Below are 22,616 nucleotides of genomic sequence, written 5' to 3'. Positions count from 1 at the left end.
ATATATAGATTTACACATAAATACATCCATGCTTTTCAGTTTTGGAAACTTACTCTAAAATACCATAGAAACAATGGTGATATTTTTGCGGCAGGATATGGAAACGGGTGTGAATCATCCATGTGAAAGAGAACTGAGAAAGTGTACGATACATTTAATTGTGATTGATATATCGAAGTGTAACTTGGTTTCAGTTCAGTGAACTATGTTAAATCTTATGTGCTGCATCTTATAGTGATACAACAGTATGTTTTGTTTAAATATATACATTGAATATTTTACTACATGATATGCTGAACCGAACTGACCCAACCTATGTCGTCAGTGAGTTTGATTTGTTCTCATCTTTTTTTCTTATTATTAATAATTATTCTTTATTATTCTTTATTATTATTATTCATATTTCTTTAATTCATTTCTCTGTACACACACACACACACAATATGTGTATGAATATACATATGTATGTGTATGAATATATGTATGTATGTATATGTACATGTATGTATATGCATGTATGTGTGTAAATATGTATGTACGTGTACACGGGTGCTGATACCAGTGCTATGTAAACATACCCTTGCCAGTGCTACACAAAGACATCCAGTATACTCTGTAAAGTGGCTGATGTTAGGAAGGGCATCCAGCCATAGAAACCATACTGGAACAGACATGGAACCTAGGCAGCTCTTCAGCTGACCAGCCCGTGTCAAACTGTCCAATCCATATCAGCATGAAAAGTGGGCATTAAATGATGATACACGTGTGTAAGACAAGGTGAGAGTGTTTGTGTAGGGCTTGGAAAGAGACACCTGTAAATTCTGGGTAGAGGTAAAGAGTGAATGTAGTTTCCATAACTCATTGATTGATCTGAGGCTACAACGAAGACATCCATGACACCATAGTAAGAAAGCAAATTCTGTATCTACATGGCCATGCCTTTCTCTCTCTCTCTCTCTCTCTCTCTGCTTGCATGTATTTGTAAAGTTTGGGGCCTGTATCAGTCACAATAATGATAGTTGAACAACAGAATTTGAACCAAGGATCTTGAGGTATGAATGATGAAATAACAATCACCATCATCAAAATTCCATTTTCTATGCTGGTATAGGTTGGCTGGTTTGACAGGAGCTGACAGTCCAGAGGACTGCACCAAGTTCTACTGTCTGCTTTGGCATGGTTTCTGAAGCTGGATCCCCTTCCTATTGCCAACCATTTTGCAGAGTGTACTGGGTGCTTTTTTCTGTGGCACCAGCACAATATAAAGAAATAAATATTTCTACATATTACTTTTCAATTGATTTTACAGGAATAAATCGATTTATAATCCAACATATTTACACACACACACACACACACATATTCTGCTACCAATATCTTGTATTATTTCTGAACATTTTTTCCAAAAGTATATCTATTAAAAACTTCCAGTTCTCCATCCCTGCTCTCTTCATCTTCCATCTCATTTAGGAAATATGTTTTATTCACAATTCACACAATCTTAATTACATTATACAGACATGTTTAATTTAATTAAAATACTAGATGCAGTCTGGAATTCAATTACCATCACCATCATCACTACCCTGTTACATCAGACACAACCACACAAGTATCACCACTGCCACAACCACCTTTACCACATTACACTCTCCAGTACTACCCTATACCACCATCCTAACTTCTACCAACAAACCATAAACCATCAACATAACTGACATAACCTTCAATATTGCTATTGATATCTCTCACGCCTATATCTCATAATCACCTCTTCTTTGGAAACTTTATGCTTAAGCTATGACTATAAGCGGCGAGCTGGCAGAAACGTTAGCACGCCGGGCAAAATGCTCAGCAGTATTTCGTCTGCCGCTACGTTCTGAGTTCAAATTCCGCCAAGGTTGACTTTGCCTTTCATCCTTTTTGGGTCGATTAAATAAGTACCAGTTACGCACTAGGGTCAATATAATCAATTTAATCTGTTCGTCTGTCCTTGTTTGTCCCTTCTATGTTTAGCTCCTTGTGGGTAGTAAAGAAATAGGTATGACTATGTGGTTAAGAAATTTCCTTCCACAATCACAGTATTTTGGATCCAGTCCCACTATGCAGCACCTTCAGTAAGTCTTGAAAAAATTACAAAAATCGATTCCAGGTGAGAATGCGATCGATAAAGTCATGGGAACGTGCATTTGTATGTGCAAGCACATCAGCTGTTGTGATCCATACTGCATGTATGCGAGAAAAATGCATGTACAGTTTGCGCAAAAAAAGTCGGCTGGCTTGAAATAATGCCACAAAATACAGTATATTTAAGAGACCAAAAAAGTAAGATGCAAAAGAGATTTTCTTCAAACTTGGCATGAAGGAAGGAATGACTATTTGGTTTCTCAGGAAGTTTTTTTTTTTTTTTGCCTTAACTTCGTTTAACAAACCCAAAAATTTTATTGAAATAAAGGCATGCTTAATTATTTTTTAATGAAAAGAAAACACTGATTGCTTTTTATTCAGCAGATATGATTCAGCACTGTCCATTGGACGGTGGGGGCGTTTTGCTTGTATCTATCTATCTCTCTCTCTATATATATATAGATAGATATATAGATGGATGAACAAATTAGATACATGAAATATATTAGATATAATAGTTTGAGTATATAGATATATTTGTGTGCATTTATTTTACACATGAACACTTGTTTTGTTGCTGGTTTTGAGGTAGATTCGGAATCACATAACCATAAATCCCCGAAATAATGATAATTGTCATTTCTACTATAGAAATAAGGCTGGAAATTTTATTAGGTGAAAGGGTTAGTTGTTTACACCAAGCCCAATGCTCAACTGGTACTTAACCTATATTTTGTCAAACAAGGATGAATAACAATGTGTAACTGTTGAATAGCCTTTAGCAGCAACAATCTACTATAACTTCACACATTGAAAGTAACAGAGCTATGTGTCATCACAATAATATGTGATCAATTGTACATTGTTGATTTGATTTATTTTAGTTTCTTTATTTTATGATTATCAGCTCCTGATGAATTTTGAAGAATACAAAGGCAGGGTTGGAAGCAAATAAAGCTTTAATTTGTGTTGTAATTTTATATTTTCTTTTGGTGTTTCTTTGTTTTTTAATAATGATAATAATAATAATAATAATCCTTTCTACTGTAGGCACAAGGCCTGAAATTTCGGGGAGGGGACCAGTCAATGACATCAACCCCAGTGCTTCACTGATACTTAATTTATCAACCCTGATAGGATGAAATGTAAAGTGGACCTCTGCAGAATTTGAACTCAGAATGTAGCAGCAGATGAAATACCGCTAAGCATTTTGCCCAGCATGCTAATGATTCTGCTAGCTCACTGCCTTAATAATAATAATAATAATAATAATAATAACAACAACAACAATAATTTCTTTTAATAATAGTGATGATGATGATGATAATAATGATTTCAAATTTTGACACAAAAGGCCTGCAATTTTGCAAGAGGCTGTAAGTCACTTACATCAACCCCAGTATTCAACTGGTACTTATTTTATTGACCCCAAAAGGATGAGAGACAAAGCTGACCTCAGCAGAATTTGAATTCAGATTGTGAAGATGGATGAAATGCTGCTAAATCTTTCACACAGCATGCTAATGATTCTGCCAGCTCGCTGCCCTAATAATAATAATAGTTGTATTAGTAGTCTATGAGACACAATGTCAGTCTGGAAACTAAAATATGTGTATACAAGTCTATATTATATGGGTCAGACTCATGGACTCCCTACTACAGATACATAAAGAAACTTGAAACCTTCAACATGTCCTGTTTGCTCAACATATGCAAGATAAAATAGCAAGATAAAATATCCAATTCCAAGATCTTAAAAAAATGTGATATCTCCAGTATCTAAAGCATGCTGATGAGGATTCAGGGCAGATGGATAGAACATATTGTTTGCATGAAAAATGACGGCATTATGAAAATTCTTCTGTGTGGCCAACAAGTGGAAGGATAATGCAGCAAAGGAAGCCCTCTCCTTAGCTATGATGTAAAGTTGAAGCAATCAATAAAATCTCTACAGCTTAACCTGACATCTTGGGAAAGTCATTGCCTAGATCGGTGTGCATGGTGTAAAATGTGTCACAATGCATCCAAACAATTTGAGTTGAAGACATTGAACAATAGAACTATATTCTACAATCAACAGACACACTTGCCCAATCCGAGGCAAAATCAAAATCATCAATGTCCCCATCGTGACTTCATAACAAAATCCATACCTGGACTGAAATTACATTCACGCATCCATCACAAATAGTTGCAGTTACTTAGTTCTTTCTTTCTTTCTTTCTTTCTATTACTCTCTTTAAGTCCTCTCCTTCAAACACTCTTACGTCGAAACCAAAAAGAGCAACCATTAGTAGTTTACTATCTGAAATGAATTTATCATCCATTGGGCTTGTGATTTTTATTACTTTCTTTAACTTTTCGTTTTTTTTTTAATTTTTTGCTTTTATTTTTCTTCAGAATCAATATATTATCATCAATATCTTCATAATCAATATCAATTTCGACATCAACTTCATTAATTTCATCGTCATCATCATCATACCTACTTTTCTTTTTTCATCATTGTTGTTGACTATTGTTTTCCTTCTTTTCTCTGATCTTTTGTCATTTTCTAACTTTTTTTTCTCTTCTATCAATACAATGTCTGTCGCTTCCTTCTTCATACTTCTCCCTTTTTCTCTGTCACATACACCTCACACAACATTTTATATTCTTCTTGTTTCTCTCACATTTTAATCTACGTGCAATTTCAGTTCCTTTTTCTGCTACTGCAACTGATCGCAGTGATTATGATGATAGACAATGGGCTTCTTTTAGATTTCATCTACTAAGGCTTTGACTTAGGACGATGGTGGGAGATACTTGCCCAAGTTGTCATGTAGTATCATGTGGTTGGGAAGCAAACTTTTACCACACAAACATTTTCTCACTCATTGGCTTAAATTTTCAAATTTTTTTTTTTTACATCTTTTCATTCTGAGTTCAAATTCCACCAACGTCAACTGTACTTTTCATCCTTTTGGGATCAATGAAATATGTACTAGTTGAGCACTGGGTTTGATATCAACTAACCCCCTCCCTCAAAATGTCAGGCCTTGTGCCTATAGTATGTGTGTGTGAGTGAGTGAGAGAGAGAGAGAGGAGTTAACCGCTAAAGTTCATTAAGAATACTCTGCATATGTTCTTTCAGCTCTCTATTAAGGCGGCAAACTGGCAGAATCGTTAGTGCGTCGGGCAAAATGCTTAGCGGTATTTCGTCTGCCGTTACATTCTGAGTTCAAATTCCGCCGAGGTCGACTTTGCCTTTCATCCTTTCGGGGTCGATAAATAAAGTACCAGTTTCGCACTGGAGTCGATGTAATCAACTTAATCCCTTTGTCTGTCCTTGTTTGTCCCCTCTATGTTTAGCCCCTTGTGGGCAATAAAGAAATATATTAGTGTAACTATGCATTATATGGCTGGGTTTGAACTTGCAGTTAGTAATTATCCAACTTTCATAACAATAACATTTTGTGACATGTCAACCCCTAATGACAAAGTACTTTTTTAATATTCATTAAATTTTGAAAATCTGGTTTATTTATTTATTTATTTTCCCTGTGTGTGACTGGTATTTATGAACTTCGTGTCATTCTGTATTTGCAGGAACACACTGGCAGCATTTATGTTTATAACAGTTTCTTCCATTTGTATTGTATAATATATAATGACCAGCACAATACTTACTCTTTTACTTGTTTCAGTCATTTGACTGTGGCCATGCTGGAGCACTGCCTTTCAGTCGAGCAAATCGACCCCAGGACTTACTCTTTGTAAGCCTAGTACTTATGCTATCAGTCTCTTTTGCTGAACTGCTAAGTTACAGGGACATAAACACACCAGCATCAGTTGTCAAGTGATGTTGGGGGGACAAACACAGACACACACACACATACTTTATTTGATTACTCTTTTTTCCACCTTGTGTGTGTTTACTCCAGTATATATATATATACATATATACGATGGGCTTCTTTCAGTTTCTGTCTACCAAATCCACTCACAAGGCTTTGGTCAGCCCGAGGCTATAGTAGAAGATACTTGCTCAAGGTGCCACACAGTGGGACTGAACCCGGAACCATGTGGTTGGTAAGCAAGCTACTTACCACACAGCCACTGCTAGAATTTGTCTTTTATTGTACTGCATTATTACTATTATTAAGGCAGCAAGCTGGCAGAATTGTTAGCATGCCAGATTCATTGTTTGGCATTTTGATCCCAGTTCGAATTCTGCCAAGGCTGTCTTTGCTTTTCATCCTTTTGGAATTGATAAAAAAAAGTACCAGTTGAACACTCACTGGGGTCAATGTAATTGACTTGCCCCTACCACTAAAATCGCTAGCCTTGTGCCAAAATTTGAAACAAATGGTACTGAGCTGACTGTCATTAGGACACTGGACAAAATATTAAGCAGCATTTCATCCGTTTTTACATTCTGAGTTCAAATTCCACCAAAGTCAACTGTACATTTCATCCTTTTGGGATCAATGAAATATTTACCTGTTGAGCATTGGATTTGATATCCTCAACTAACCCCCTCCCTCAAAATTTCAGGCCTTGTACCTATAGTGTGTTTAATACATGTATGTGTGTGTGAGAGAGAGAGAGGGGAGGTACTGAAAAGTTCCCAGCTTTAAAGGTATTTTGTAAGGCCTGGTTGGAGACCCAATCTTCCAAGTTCTTTTACAAAGCTTAGAAAAACTGAAGGACTGCAGCAATTGTTTCCTGGTGGTTACAGAAAGGAATCTTAGAGGAATGTGACAGCAACAATGGCAACTATAGAAAGAACAGCAGCAGCAGCAATGGCAGCAACAACATTCAGTTGAAGGCATAGAAAATAGCCTGAACAAGGAAGATGATAACAACTAGGACAACAACAACATGGATCATAACAGAGCTGCCACTGACAACAACAACACCAAGTAGTAGTAATAGTGATTGTGCTAACAAAAGTGCTAATGAGAATAATTGGTAAAAGTGGTATAACTTATCAAAACAAAGGAAACAATTAACTGACATGGTTGAGTTGTCAGTGACTAAACTGGCTATCCCACTAGGTTTGCTTGGTGAAGAAGGTGAAAAGTGATTTTTGGACACCATGCAGGATGAAAAATAAGACCCGGCCTTGGCTGGCAGTCTGTCTAGGAGAAGGCATACTCTGGTTTAAAAACTACGTAGTCACCTTGGCTTTTTCCTTGGGATGAAGCAGAAGAACCACGAAACAGGAACTAGCTCCTGAGTAATGGTCAGATGAGGATAAGCCCCATGCAATGTCATCTGTTTCCCACTGGAAACATCATATGAATGGTGTGGGGGTTTCATCTGTTATCAAAGCTTGAGCAAATTCCATCTTCACTATTGAGCCACCAGTCCTGCATCCAAACAACCTTTCCCCATGTGGCTTTAATGTGCACCAGTGTCTATGCTATTTGGATGAGGATGAGTGAGTGTGATGGGTGACACAAGCTCATACCACTTAAAGCAAATTTATTGTGGAGGTAGTTTGAAGGTGAGTTGAAAGTCCTATGGGGACAAAAACAGGCAAAGGATATTGCTTGAAGTTACTTGCCAGAGCCCCACATATAGGTGGCACAGAGGATGATGTCTGTCTTTTTGTAGAATCTGAAGGAATCTCTTTTCTGTGGCAAACAGTCCTATCTAGGTGTAACATTGCTTCTCCAATATTGGAGATGAGGTGAGAAAAGGAACCCTAAAAAAAGTGTTGCTATCAATAAGTTCACATTAACTGCAAATATCTAGCCATGCAGTTTATTGCATTTGAGATAAAGATAAGCAGAAAGTTGGCATATGAACCAAGAATTCATGGTGTTGGCTTTGCTATTAAATTGACCCTATTTTTCAAGTTGATATCCATCTTCTAAGCTGTTGATGAGTGCCTCATGGCGTTCCATATACTGATAGGTAATTCCTCATCTATGCTCCTACATTATCAGTATCCAAACAAGAGCACCTACTTCAAACAAGAACATCTACTTAAAATTGCAGATAGTTCTCAGTAAAATTCCATATGAGGACAATCATATTGATAGGCAAGAAACACACACTGTGATCAAAAGTAATAGGAAAATATGGAACAAGAAAGATGAATGGAAGCTGTTTTATAACTGTTGTCTTTTTATCAACAGTTTGGTCTAACAACCACAAACAGTGTTTCAGCAGGCAGATAAATATAGAAACATCTGGAAGCATCCTCCGATCTGGTAACTGGCATGTGCTTGACTATGTCATCACAAAGAGCAAAGATTGAAGCGATTTCAGATTAACTGGAGCTCACAAAGCTCCCATGTGTTACTTGGATCACAGAATGGTTTACAATAAGATATTTGTTAAACCATATACAAAGAGGCCATTAAAATCTGGTACGCCTCTGAAAATAAGTATCTTCTTTAAAAAATCCAGAAAGGACAAAAAAAAAATTTGAAGTGCATCCTAAATTCAAAGCTTGAGAACATAGAGGAAAGCAATGATTCTGAAGTTTTGTGGCAAAATATTCGTGACATCAAATCATCTGCTGAAGAAGTTCTAGGATTTGTCAAATGCAGGGACCAAGATTGATTTGATGAGAATGATTCTCAAACCAAACTCTTCATAGAAACCAAGCACAAAAGACACAGGCATGGATCTCAAACAAAAACTCACCATCACTCATATCCTTATACATCTTTAAGAAAACTACTCAGAATAAACTGCATGAGATGAAACATTTTTAATGGGCAAAAAAAAAAAAAAATCCCAAGAATTGGAACAGGCTGCTAACTCTCACAACCTGAGAACATTGTATAACAATCTGAAAGGTGTATTTGGTTCAAAAATATGTTGTACAGAACCAATTCTGAAAAGATGGGCTGAACACTTTAAATCTGTATTAAATCAAGAATCCACTACCAATTCTGAAGTAATCAATGAAGTCCTTATAATTGAGAGGCCTACAGTTGAGGAACTTGTGGAAGATCCTTCTGTTAAAAAACTTTCCAACAGTTGTTTGAATGAAAGATGACTGCATTCTGAAAATTCTTTTGTATTGCACCAAGTAGAGGGACACCGTGGTAAAAGAAGACTGTCCTTAGATATGAGGATAAGTTGAAGCAATCACTAATGTCTCTACAGCTTAATTTGACACCTTGGGAAAGTCATTGCCTAGATCAATCAACATGGCATAAAATGTGTCATGATGTACCAAAACAATTTGAGTTGAAGAAACAGAACAGTAAAAGATGAAAATTATATCCTGCAATCAACAGACACATTTACCCAATCAAAATCATCAGTGTCCCCACTGTGACTTCCTAGCAAAATCTATACCTGAACTCAAATTACATTCACACATTCATTGCAAATAGATGCAGTTTCTTTTATTCATTTATTTTCAGAGTTTTTTACTTTTTCTCATTTAAAAAAAAAATCTTTTACTTTAAATCCTCTGCTTCAAACACTCATACATCGAAATTGACAAGAGTGACCATCATCATCTTTATTATTATTATTATTATTATTCGTTTGCAGAGGTCAACTTAGTCTTTCGTGCTTTTCGGATTGACAAATTAAGTTGTTGAGCTGGCAGAATTGTTAGCACACTGGGCAAAATGCTTTGTGGCATTTCGTCTATCTCTCCGTTCTAAGTTCAAATTCTACTGATGTTCATTTTACCTTTCATTCTTTCAGAATCAACAAAATAAGTACTAGTTGAACACTAGGGGTCAGTGTAATTGACTTATCCCTCCCTTAGAATTGATGGCCTTGTGCTAAAATTTGAAAGCATTATTATTATTATTGCATATCTTTATTGCACAACTAATCTTGACTTTGTATGCTTTGGTCACATGCAGTGTTTTATCTTTTCCTCTTATATTGAAAACATGTAATATACATGCAGTGTCCCAGTAGTGCTATGCTATTTTCTGTATATTGTGTATATAAGTGCTGAAATTTTTGCTTTGTATTTATTTCCAGTCTTTCTGAGGCACCTGTTACTATGAAGTTTGTTTCTGTTTTCCATCCCCATTCGTCTCTCTTTTCAGATCTTTATAATTGTATGGCTTGGATATCATCATCATCATTATTTTGATGATGAGGTTTCCTTCTTTCAATTTTGTTTCCATTTCTTGCTGAGGGTCTTCCCAACACCTAGAGCAAAGAAACTCACTGTAATTTGATAGGCCATGAAACTAAACACACTAGACTGTTCATTTTCAAAATCAATTGAAGTTATATGAAAAAAAAAATACATGGGTGATAATTGTTCTCATTTCAACAAATGTTCTTCTCTATGTGTGATGTACCAGTTAAAACAATGCTTTGCACTTCTTGTGTGGATGATCATTCTCAAACAATTTTCAGTTCCCTTTTTTTTATATTTATCATTTCTTGTGCTCCTTCAATCATTGGTATTGTTACCGCCTTCATATATACCACATTTTTTCGATTTCAATGAGCAAATCTTTATATTTTCTGACCTTGTCAATTTCATTGAGTGTGTTTGTTTGTTGTTTCACTGTTTCATTTCACTACTAGAAGTGCAGATTATTATTATTATTATTATTATTATTATTATTATTATTATTATTATTATTATTATAATAATTGTTATGTCTTGCCTTGGTACAGGTTCAAATATACAAGAAGAGGTTGAGGAAGAGAAGGGTAACATGACAGCTGTCATAGTAGCTGCAACCATGGTCCCTGTCATCGTCATACTTATTATTGTCTTGGTGACACTAAGTTTCCGGTGAGTACTACTGCTACTAACACTAATATTGTAACTGTTGGTTGTTCCTTTGGCATTTTAGGTGCAGATATGGCTGTATGGTTAAGACGTTTGTTTTGCAACCACATAGGTTCAGGTTTAACCCTTTAGCATTTAAGCTGGCCATATCTGGCCAAAATGTTCTTCCTGTTTTATGTTGAAAGTGGCCAGATGCAGCCTCTCACACCTACCCTACAATGTTAGTCCAAAACATATACAGTCAGTCAATCAAAATCTCAAAGCTGCAAGATAATGCAGGGTAAATTCAAAATAATGTGAATAAATAAGCATTACATTTGATAGAATAATTGGAATGCTAAAGAGTTAACCCATTCTGTGGCATAATGGACAAGTGTCTTCTACTACAGCCTTTAGTTAAAATTTAGTTGACGGAAACTACCGCAGCTTGTCATGTGTGTGTGTTATATGAATGAGCATAAATTTTGATATCCTGTGCTTATCACTACTTCAGTAAAACAATGGTGGTAGTAATATTTCTTTTCAACATTATGAATAATTGATTTGTGTTTTAAAAGATTTCTGGAATAGAATGAATTCTTGTTTGTAAAACAGATAAGGTTAGGTGATAGGAAAAGCATCTAATCATAAAATCCTGCTTCAGATAGTGCCTTTCTAATCTCTGCTAGCATGGAAAATTGGACATTAAATGAATATAAATTTGTGTGTGTGTGCACGCATGTTTTATCATCATTTAATTTTGATGTCCCATGCTGTTATGGGTTTGATGAAACCAAGGATTGCATCACACCCTGTTATCTTCTTTGGTATGGTTTCTATGCTTGATGCCCTTCCTAATGCTAACCCCTTTACAGTATGGACTAGGTGCTTTGTTTCAAGCCACCGGCACTAGTGAGGTAACCATGCAGCTCACAAGACTATGAACCCCAAGGGAGTGTGGTTTTATGCTAGGAGATGAAGGGGTTAATGTATAACTTCAAAATTAACACTGCTTAGACAGCAGTGAGATTCATTTATATGCTGCATAAACAATATATCCCTACAGCTCAATGGTTTAACATGTTAAGCCCAATGATATGATATAAAGTGCCTTACTGAAAAACAAATAAGTGTCGGCATCTGCTGTAGAATAGAGCCTTAAGATGTCTGGTCCAAACCATACCAACATGGAAAAGGTGGACATAAAAACAAAAATGAGGAAAATGTCTATTGTTTCATTGGTCCATTTCACTGCTGGAAGTGCATATTTGTGTTGTGTTTGTCGTTGAAGTAAGCATATGCACATTAAGTATTTACAGAGTACGTTGGGTATATTTTGTAGCTCTTACACTAGTGGTATTACCTTGTATTCTGTAAGCTTAAATAGTCCTCACTAGTTTATGTTGTGTTCTTGTGCTCAAGAGTGAGTGATAACAGAAGAATCAAGATGAGTGGGGGATTGGAGCATGATCATAGAGACAGTGAGACAGATACTAATGGAGATGGGCATGGTAAGAATGAGTGATGAATGTGAATAGCAAGTGGCTTGGGGGAAAGAGAGTGGTGAATGGAAATTCAGAAATGAAGATGGTAGAACATATGATGTACAAAAAGATATAATCCAATCCTTTATACATAACTCTTGTAATGAGCAAGAGAGATGATGATGATGATAGTAGAGGCACCTTTGTTAATGATGTAAATTAATGCATGAATGAAATCAACTGAATCATATTTATGTCTACAATAAATATAAGCTACCTTATCATCTTGTCTGCCATGTTTGAACTAAACTTGAGTTATTTATATGAGTATCTGAAGAAACTTGGTTATATAAATATTTACAGTAAATATGGATTACCTTGCATAGTTAGTGTCTGATAATTCATTTGTCTCAGGCAAAATTTTTAGGGAATTTAGCAACATTATTCAAATGAAAAGCAATAGTTACATTAGTGATAACATATCTAATCTACTTATTGATTCTCTTATTACTACTTAGGTAAACACAGTGAAGAAGTCTAATAACACCAAAACCTATCAAGAGTTGTTACTCATACTTACTAAAATGATTTTATTAATGAGCTAATTTTCTTTTTCTTCACAACATAAGTAATTGTAATAAGATCTATGATGCTCCCTTACAGTGAACATGTTAGCTGTTGTCTCATAAAATGTTTGATGAACTTGTCTGATAATCTTATGTTTCTGTCGTAAAATATTTCAGAAACTTACATGTCTGATGTAAAAGGCTTCATAAATAAACTCATCTAACATATGTAAAACATTTGAGCTCTTCTGTTATGTGAAATGTTTGATTAACTTATCTATCTGGTGTAAAATGTTTTGTTGTGAAAGATAAATTCTGTGAAATAACAAGGAACCATTTTGTTATGCATTTCAGATCATTGACATGCCGGGAATATTATCAAGCAGCATATAATTATTTGGCTGTTCCCAGCCACTCACAGTCATCACAGCCGACTGTCATCCCTATACCAGAAACCTATGGTATGTATCTCTTCACTCTTACTCTTTTAGCCCTCCACAATACCTTATCTATCACATCAACACGCACACACACACACACACACACAAAATTGGCTATGTTGTGTTGTAGGTAGGATGTTTGCAATGTCAGGAAACTCTATTAATGTAATTGAATCTCTAGAGAGTTTTTGAATACTAAGGAATCTTGAAAGGAAGACAAATTGTTGAACAAGCTACCCTCATTTGAAGAGTTAATTGCTGTAGATGATAAAGTAAAGTAGATGTTGGGTGAAATCTCTCCTCCAATCTGGATAAGATGTTAAGACTTATCTAGGTTAAAAGGAAAACTTAACCAGAATCATTATTGCAGGAAATGCTCATATTATGTTGTCTTATATGTCAATCAAAATATCTTTGTATTAATTTAGTAAAAGAAAACATAAAAGAATGATCTTACTCTTACAGTAATATTATAATGTAAAGGGTAAAGACCACTTTCGGTCATGAATGACCATGGGATTGCACCTAGAAAGTTACCCTCCAAGGCGAAAGTCCAGACTAGATTGTTTATGGTACACCGGCAGTCACTTATGCATACCAGCCTCCTCTCTCCACATCATTGATGTTATCCAAAGGAAAGGCAAAGGCCGATACAGCTTGGCACCAGTGACATCACAACTCATTCCTACAGTTGAGTGATCTGGAGTAACATGAAAATAAAGTATCTCATGATTACAGTGTAGGTTCTTAGAATGTGACTCTTGTGTGTATTGATAGAACATGTGGATACTATAGTAACTGCTCATGTTGTTGGGTATGGGTTGATGGAATATAACTTTTCGAATATGGGTTAGTTGAGTGCTAGAATATGGGTTAATAGAATGGTAGCTGATAACATATAATCTCACAAATGAGGTCCATTGACTCATAAAGCAATTATGAGTCAAAATTAAAGCTTTGCTGGTGTGATCATGTTAATTACAAAATATAAAATTAAGGGATGGTTTAAAGATAAAAATTTTGCCATTGAATGAAAAATATTTGTCTAGATTATATTGATAAATTATTGTAAATAAAACAACTGTTTTGAAGTTTATGTCTTAATCAGATATCTTAATCTTGAAAATACTGTTATTTTGTACTGTATAGTCTTTAACTCTGTTGTTTGTTTCAATCATTGGACATGAGAGATCTTTAGTCAAATAAATATTAGAGGATTTGGTCAATCAAAATAAATGTTAGAGGATTTGGTTAATCAAAATGTTAGAGGATTTGGTTAATCAAATAAATGTTGGAGGATTTGGTCAATCAAATAAACTTTGGAGGATTTGGTCAATCAAATAAATAGTGGAGGATTTGGTCAATCAAATAAACAGGATTTGTTTAATCAAATAGACGTTAGGGGATTTGTTCAGTCAAATGACATTAGAGGATTTGTTCAGTCAAATGACATTAGAGGATTTGTTCAATCAAATAGACGTTAGAGGATTTGGTTAATCAAATAGACGTTAGAGGATTTGGTCAATAAAATTGTTGTTGCGGGATTTGGTCAATCAAATTGACGTTAGGGGATTTGGTCAGTCAAATCAACCATAGAACTTTTAAGTTTGATACTTATCCAATTGGTCTCATTTGCTAAATTTGCTAAGCTATGAGGACATAAACAACCCCACACCAGTTGTCAAGTGGTAGAGAGGTTACACATACATGCAGTGGGCTTCCACACAGTTTCCATCTACCAAATTCACTCACAAAGCATTAGTGAACCTGAGGCTGTTGTATAAAACACTTGCCCAAGATGCTATGCAACAAGATTAAACCTGAACCCACGTGGTTACAAAGACAACTTCTTAATCGCACAGCCATCAGTTGTGCTATATATTTTGAGAGGAACATTTTAGGAGATATTTCAGATGACTGTCATTATGGAGAGTGACAAACATTATATTATTTAAGAAACTTTAGTTTCATTGGTAATATTACAGAATAATTTACCAAATTTACACACAAAAAGACAATTTTGGTTCCTACACCCCATATAACCCCTCTTAACTATATATTTTGCAATTTTCAGAAAATGTTTATGAACTTGTGTACCATACACAGAAATTCATAGGATTATGAAAAAAAAAATTTTTTTATAAACTAATAAATGGGGAAGGTATATGATGGTCATGAATTGTGCTAAAATTAACAGCTAAATCATCTTCAAATAACACAAAAAATTTGTCTTGCTTTTTTGTATAATTGTGTGAATTCTCCATTTGTAGAACATAAATATGCAAAAGTTTTCTGAAAATTGCAAAAAATAAAAAAAAAGTTATTGGTGCTTAAACCAGAATTGCACCAAAAGAAAAAATTGCTAAAAAAAGTGTCAAGGGTCACTCATTGATGAAACCTACTCCAGACAAGGCTTAGGTCTTTTTCCTTTTGCTTTAAGAGGCTTTGTTTGTTGTATCTTTCTGAAGCACTTATTTGTTGTTAACCCTTTTATTCTTCTTTGTTTTGCAGAAGAGGCTGACTACCCTTCTATAGCAGTACGGGATTTTATTGCTCACGTGGAAATGTTACATGCTGATAGTGACATTGGTTTCTCACAGCAATTTGATGTAAGTCACCCAGCTTTCCTACATTTTTTTGTCTTTGTTGGTAAAATTTTTCTAGCTATAAAACATCAGATTGGTCACCTTTTGCTTGTTGTACACCTAAAACAATATACTTTAGGACAGTTAGATGTATCCTTTGAGTAATATCTTCACTAGAATTCTTTAGTATGCAGGAGAGCTGGAGCATGAGTGATCTGAGGGAGTGAGTAGAGTTACAGGTATTAGCTGAGTAAAGGCGGCAAGCTGGCAGAAACGTTAGCACGCCAGGCGAAATGCGTAGCCGTATTTCGTCTGCCGTTACGTTCTGAGTTCAAATTCCACCAAGGTCAACTTTGCCTTTCATCCTTTCGGGGTTGATAAATTAAGTACCAGTTACACACTGAGGTCGATGTAATCGACTTAATCCGATTGTTTAGCCCCTTGTGGGTAGTAAAGAAATAGGTATTAGCTGAGTATGAAGGTTAGGAAATTGTGCTGAGATGGAATTGATGCAAATGAATGATGAGCGCTGAGTGAAGAAGGCTCCTATGTTATCATTAGTGGAAGAAGAAAATATTGCTGAGGTCAGATCTCTCTCATAGAAGAGATGGTGAAGGCCAAGTGCTTGTAAGGAAAAATGTTTGGTAAAACAAAGTGAAAAAAATAATGACATTAACCTCCTTTAGCACTCAGATTACTCTGCCAAATCTAATGCTTATTTATTCACCTTGTTTTGATTTAATTATACATTGTCTTGTAGCTTCAGAATTTCGATGATATGACTGTTTATTTTTAGAATGACATTGTAGGGCAGATGTGTTAGAGGTCAGACCTTTGAACATAAATCCATAGAATATTTGGGCCAAATATGGCTGGTTTAAATATAAATTGATTCTGTATCAGAAAATATCAATAGCCTTCTTCTAAAATAATGTTGTTATAAAGGGGGAGGAGATAAGCTGGTGTTACATCTGATGAATTATAAATTTAACCTGGTTGGGTATTTTACAGCTTTGGTGCAGTTTGATCTATATACATGTGGAAATATGTAATTAAGCATCTGGTTGTGTACATTTGTCTTTAATTTGTTTCAGTCATTAGACTGCAGCCATGCTGGAGCACTGCCCTGAAGAATGGTTTGAATTGAGCTTTTTGAGGCAGTATTTTACAACACTGTTCTTTCTGATGCCAGCCCTTTTACCTACCTCTTATACCATACAGGGATACAGATTGTGTACCTATTGCCAAAACCAGGATACCCATATACTGTATGGATTGATAGATTATGATTTATAGAGTATGGAGTAATAGAGTATAACTTAAAGAGTAATGGTTGATAAAGTATGACTTCAGGAGTGTATTCCATTGACTCATAAAGCATGTATGAGTGCAGTCTAATGAAATTTTACACTACTAATTACATAAATTCCAATATATAAAATTAAGGATTGGCTTAAAGATAACAATTTTACCACGGAAGCAGACATTGAAGAATAATGATAAATAAATGTGATACATCTGCTGATAGAGACCCATAGATAAGTTATGTACTAAAAAAGAAATGAGCTTAGGAAATTGGGTGCAAATTAACATTAAAACTTGATCTAAGCTTGAAAGTATATGTTAAATGGGTTAGCCATGCCAAAACTCTGTCTATTTGAATTTTGGCATTGTAAATAAATATATGCTGATATCATGTGCATAAGAAAAAAAGTCTCTGGGCCAACCAAGTCTTTGTGAGTGGATTTGGTGGATGGAAGCTGAAAGAACCCCATTGTATGTATGCACATGCATGTATGTAAGTGTATGTGTATTTGTGTCTCCTGTCTGGCCATGAGGATACTGTGCTTGGAAGCACATAAGAGTTGACAACAGGAAGAGCATCTGGACATAGAAGATCTGCCTTAATAAACTTTGCCCAACTCATGCAGGCATGTGAAAGTGAACCTTAAAGCAATGATAATAATCAAATGTTTAGAAGCCAGTGTATTACATATTTATAGGAAAATCCACTATTGCTGAATCTAAACAAAAATTGTATTCTTGTTTCTTCTACCGATTCAGTTGTGCCAAAAAAGCATTCCTGATCCCTGCTGAAGCTTTTTAACTATTCTCAACATGGCTTCTGTCCTGGAAGAAACTCTCTGGCATAACTTCTTCAACATCAACCAAATTCTGAACCTGTCTCCTATCATGATCAAAGACTAGTCGTGCATACTTTGATTTTGCCAAAACCTTTGACAAGGTGGACCATGGGATCTTATGCCACAAAGAAGAAAACACTGGTGCAACAATCTATAATTCACTGTAGAAATTTTAATGTTATAAAACCTCCTGTGAATTGATAAAATATGATGGGAATTTCTTATTGAAAATATAGATTTCACAATAGTCTCAGAATTACGTGTTAAGAGACTCATGTGACTAGAACCATAGTATGTACTCTGAAGAGATGTGGAAAATTATCACTTTTAGAAAAATGAAGTTAATCACTCCAAAGGTCCACTACCATCATCATCATCATCATACACCTGTTTTCTATACTGATGTAGGTTTGACAGATTGACAGCCCAAGTCAGTTCTTATTAGGCACCACTTGTAGAAGAATAGTAGGACCACACCTTGCTCATGCATTCCATCTGCACCAAAACTGTAATTAGAAATACCATTTAGCTTAGCTCCAATTGTGTTTATTTATGCTATGGTGATATTTATACTGAGCAGTTTAATTTTTCTATGAATTTATTTTCTCTTTTTTCTAGGACATAACTCAACGAACTCGGTGTGATCTAAAATCAGAGTTTTCTGCATTACAAGAGAACAAAATGAAGAATAGATATATCAATATTGCTGCATGTAAGTAGCTGTAAACTATACCTTCTCCCTGATCTCTCTATACATAGTTATAAACTAATAGAACCTTTCTAGGCACTTATTTGATTTAGCATGGAATGTTAAACCCTGACTCCACTAACTTCTTTGTTATACTTTTTTTTATTTTAATCAGCTTTCAAATTTTTAGGTTTTGAACATCAGAATCTATAGGAAAATTTTTAAAGAATGCTTTTCTCCTGTATCAGAAACAAATTTGGGTTAGGGGATTTACAGCTGTAGTTCCTTATTTTTTTATATAAATATTTTTGTTTTGTCTTTCAAGTGCATAAGCATATTTTGTTTTGCAGTTGTAATTACATTTCCATCCCTAATAACTTGATCGGGGGGCAGTTTATCTATCTTTGCTTTGTGTTTCTTATACTTCATAAAATTGTGTCTGTCTTATAGCAGAAAATGCAAAATGTCATTTACATATCCAATATTGGACGATATGGGGGTAAGGGCCCAGAATTTAATAGTTTCACTCTCTTCCATATTTTTTAATGCATTATATCTAGATCTTTATATCTCGGCAAATCAGCCTCTTCATCATCATCAACAATAGTGGAGGGTAAAAAAAGATAAAGTTACCTTCTCAAGCCATGCCAACTCATAAGAGATGGTTTCCTGATTTCCATGGTATATAAATTCTCCACCTGGATGGATGCCAGTCCATCGCAGGATACTCATTTTTGCCAGCTGAGTGGACTGGAGCAACATGAAATGAAGTATTTTGCTCAAGAATACAATACTTTGTCCAGTAATCAAAACCACAATCTTATAATCACGAGTCCAACACGCCTAATCACTAAGCCAGTTTGGGGTTTACACCAGTGATTTTCAACCAGGGTCCATATGATCCCTGAGGGCCCATATAAGATTTTGTGGGGTCCTTGTCACAGAATAGTAAATTGGGGATCCATAAGTGTTTTAAGGGATCCTGAAAAAAAATTTTGCTTTAGATGTATGCATTGGTGTGTATTGCAAGAAACAGCTAGCTTTCTTTCTCTAACATTTTGCATAGTTCCAACTATGCAAGTTAATGTGTGAAAAGCAAAATAGGAATTTTGATAGAAATTTCTATAAAACTAGTTTTTAAACAGTGAATAGCTAGGGGTGGGGGTCCCAGAATAAAATAGTAATCAAAGGGGTCCATAGATACAAAAAAAAAACAAATGGCTGAGAAACCCTGGTCTACACAATGCACTTTGTCACCTTCACCACCACTGCCTTCAGTATTACCACCATCATGGTTATTATTATCACCTCTGTAATTTAGGTAATGACAGTGGAACTGGATATGGTTGTGCAATGTTAGACCAGCATTTAGGTACCATACCATTTGGAGTAGGTACTTTACTGTTCAGTACTCAGAAGTTATCAGAACAAAAACTACCTTTCATATTTGTCTGAAGGTTTACAAATGAAAAAAAGAGAAAGCTCTTTCCTGAGACTCATAAGGCCAGTTTCTTGGATTCTGTAGTGTATATATTCCACCCAGGGTGGAATGCCAGTCTGTTGCAGAAATACTCATTTTTGACAGTTGAGTGTACATGAAGTGTTTTGCACAAGAACAAATTGCATTTCCCAGTCCAGGAATCAAAACTAACACCCCTGGGGTTAATCAATCATCAATACTCATTGCTTTTTTTAAAACACCTTGTTCCTTGTTTAAAAAAAGACATCAACATCATTATTGCTTTTTTTTAATTGTGGTGGTTTTGAAGATCATGATGATGGTGGTTGTGGTAGTGATGATGTTGATGATTATTATGACTGGCTTCCATGCAGGTGGCATGCAAAAAGCACCAACCTGGCACCTGTTGCATGTAAAAAGCACCCACTACACTCACGGAGTGGTTGGCGTTAGGAGGGGCATCCAGCTGTAGAAACACTGCCAGATCAGACCGGAGCCTGGTGCAGCCTCCTAACCCTTAGCCAGATCCCAGTCAAACTGTCCAATCCATGCTAACATGAAAACGGATGTTAAACGATGATGATGATGAAAGTGGTGAGCTGACAGAACCATTAGCATGCTGGGCAAAATGCTTAGTAGTATTTTGTCTGTCTGTATGCTCTGAGTTCAAGTTCCGCCGCAGTTGACTTTGCTCTTCATCCTTTTGGGGGTCGATAAATTAAGTACCAGTGAAACACTGGGGTCAGTGTAATCAACTACTCCCTTTCTCACAAATTTCAGGCCTTGTGTCTTTAGTAGAAATAATTATGACTATTATTTAAAGTAGATATCTTCATAAAAGCTAAAAAGGGTTTAAATCAAAATGTTCCATCTTTAACAAAACCCCAAGCACTTCCTTCTTCAAGTATCACTCAAAATTGTTACCAACAACTATTAATTTTTATTCGTATTCTTTCAGATGATCACACGAGATGTCAGTTGAAGCCAATAATGAGTAGGCAAAAACATTCTGATTACATAAATGCCAATTATGTTGATGTAAGTAGCATGATATTTTAATTGCTCTTTAATGGTCATGATGTAAATACACATACACACACACACAACTTGCACTGGCTCTTATAACTGAGACATTCTAAACTTGAAGATACTAGTTTATATAGCACCATTGATTACACATTTGTGGGCATAAGCCAACAATGGTGCCATTACTTGCTTTCATAATAGTGTATCACCTACCTTCTTACCAAAGAAGGACATATTAAAAATATAAGATGGTACTAAGTTTGCCTCCACAGGCCTGTGTTTCAGACATTGGAATGATGATGTTACAGCTAAACTATCACTGCACACTCACTCGCACTCACAGACAAGTTGTCTTGTTGTTTCTATTGTATTACCTGTACTCTTCATGATACATAGAGTGCCTAGTAGTACCATTTGTTGTATGTTGTGTGGTTGTGTGTGTGGTAGTATATCAGTTATTGCTTTAAAAGCGGACTCATCATAAAAGATCAAGAGGAAGACCTCACTTTATGTACATCAACAAGCAGATACCAGTATGCCTGAATGGATGGATGAGTATGTCTCTCCTCCAGGCTGAGGGTTGGTGGGGGCTCAGACATAACCCACCTCACTTCACCACACACCATGGTCTTGTTGCTGCTATGCACTCCACCAGGATCCTATCTGTCCAGTCCTTGATATTTGCAAACCTGTTTTCTATCTAACTCCTGAGAATGAGTTTATGGCTTTTAGGCCCTGATAACTTGGCCAAAATATTACAGATTTTCCCCTTCTGACTACCATCACCAACTATTGTTCTTATTGTGTCATACTATACTAATCAAAAGGAGGATTGTGCTACAGTTGCTCGCAGTCCTTAAATAGCTTTGATAAGTTTATATACTAAGCTACAATAACCTCCATAACAATGACAGTTATTCTTTTGAACCTGAACTCACTTCATCTATTGTTCCTTGTTGTAAGTGACTCTCCTTTGTTTTTATTATTGGTCAACAATGCTACAATTCTGTTCCTGCCTCCTCCTGGACTGAATTGTTCATTGTACGAGCAATCCACTAGATCCAAGTACTCATCTTGTACAAGACACTTTGATCATCATCAGTTAATGTTCCTATTCCATACTGGCATGGGTTGATAGGATCTGATGAGTTCAAGGACTGCATCATGATTCAATGTCTGCTTTGGCATGATTTCTACAGCTGGATGCCCTTCCTCATGCCAACCACATTACTGCTTCTAGCACTATTGAGATTGCCATGCAACTTGCAAGACAACAAACGGCTTGGGAAGTAGGAGTTCAGCTTTACACTGGGATTGAGTTAGAAAATTTGCGTGCTGTAATGAACAGTTGTGCTTACTGGAGATCACTAGGAAGTATTTGAGTTCACTCATG

The 22,616-nt window shown here is 35.7% G+C and overlaps 1 protein-coding gene across 2 annotated transcripts in view; it reads left to right on the top strand.

The window, feature by feature from the left end:
* Nucleotides 1–22,616, top strand: part of LOC115211994 (tyrosine-protein phosphatase 99A) — a 303,146-nt gene that overhangs the window by 260,265 nt on the left and 20,265 nt on the right. For both annotated transcript variants that reach the window (XM_029780777.2, XM_029780776.2), the window contains 5 exons: nt 10,735–10,855; nt 13,236–13,342; nt 15,833–15,930; nt 18,669–18,762; nt 21,156–21,235. In XM_029780777.2, the coding sequence (XP_029636637.1) occupies nt 10,735–10,855; nt 13,236–13,342; nt 15,833–15,930; nt 18,669–18,762; nt 21,156–21,235 (500 nt within the window). The remainder of the gene's footprint in view (nt 1–10,734; nt 10,856–13,235; nt 13,343–15,832; nt 15,931–18,668; nt 18,763–21,155; nt 21,236–22,616) is intronic.

Source organism: Octopus sinensis, linkage group LG5 (assembly GCF_006345805.1).
Source record: "Octopus sinensis linkage group LG5, ASM634580v1, whole genome shotgun sequence".
Taxonomy (NCBI): domain Eukaryota; kingdom Metazoa; phylum Mollusca; class Cephalopoda; order Octopoda; family Octopodidae; genus Octopus; species Octopus sinensis.
The sequence above is the reverse complement of the archived record's forward strand: the minus strand, read 5'-3'. Positions and strand labels throughout refer to the sequence as shown.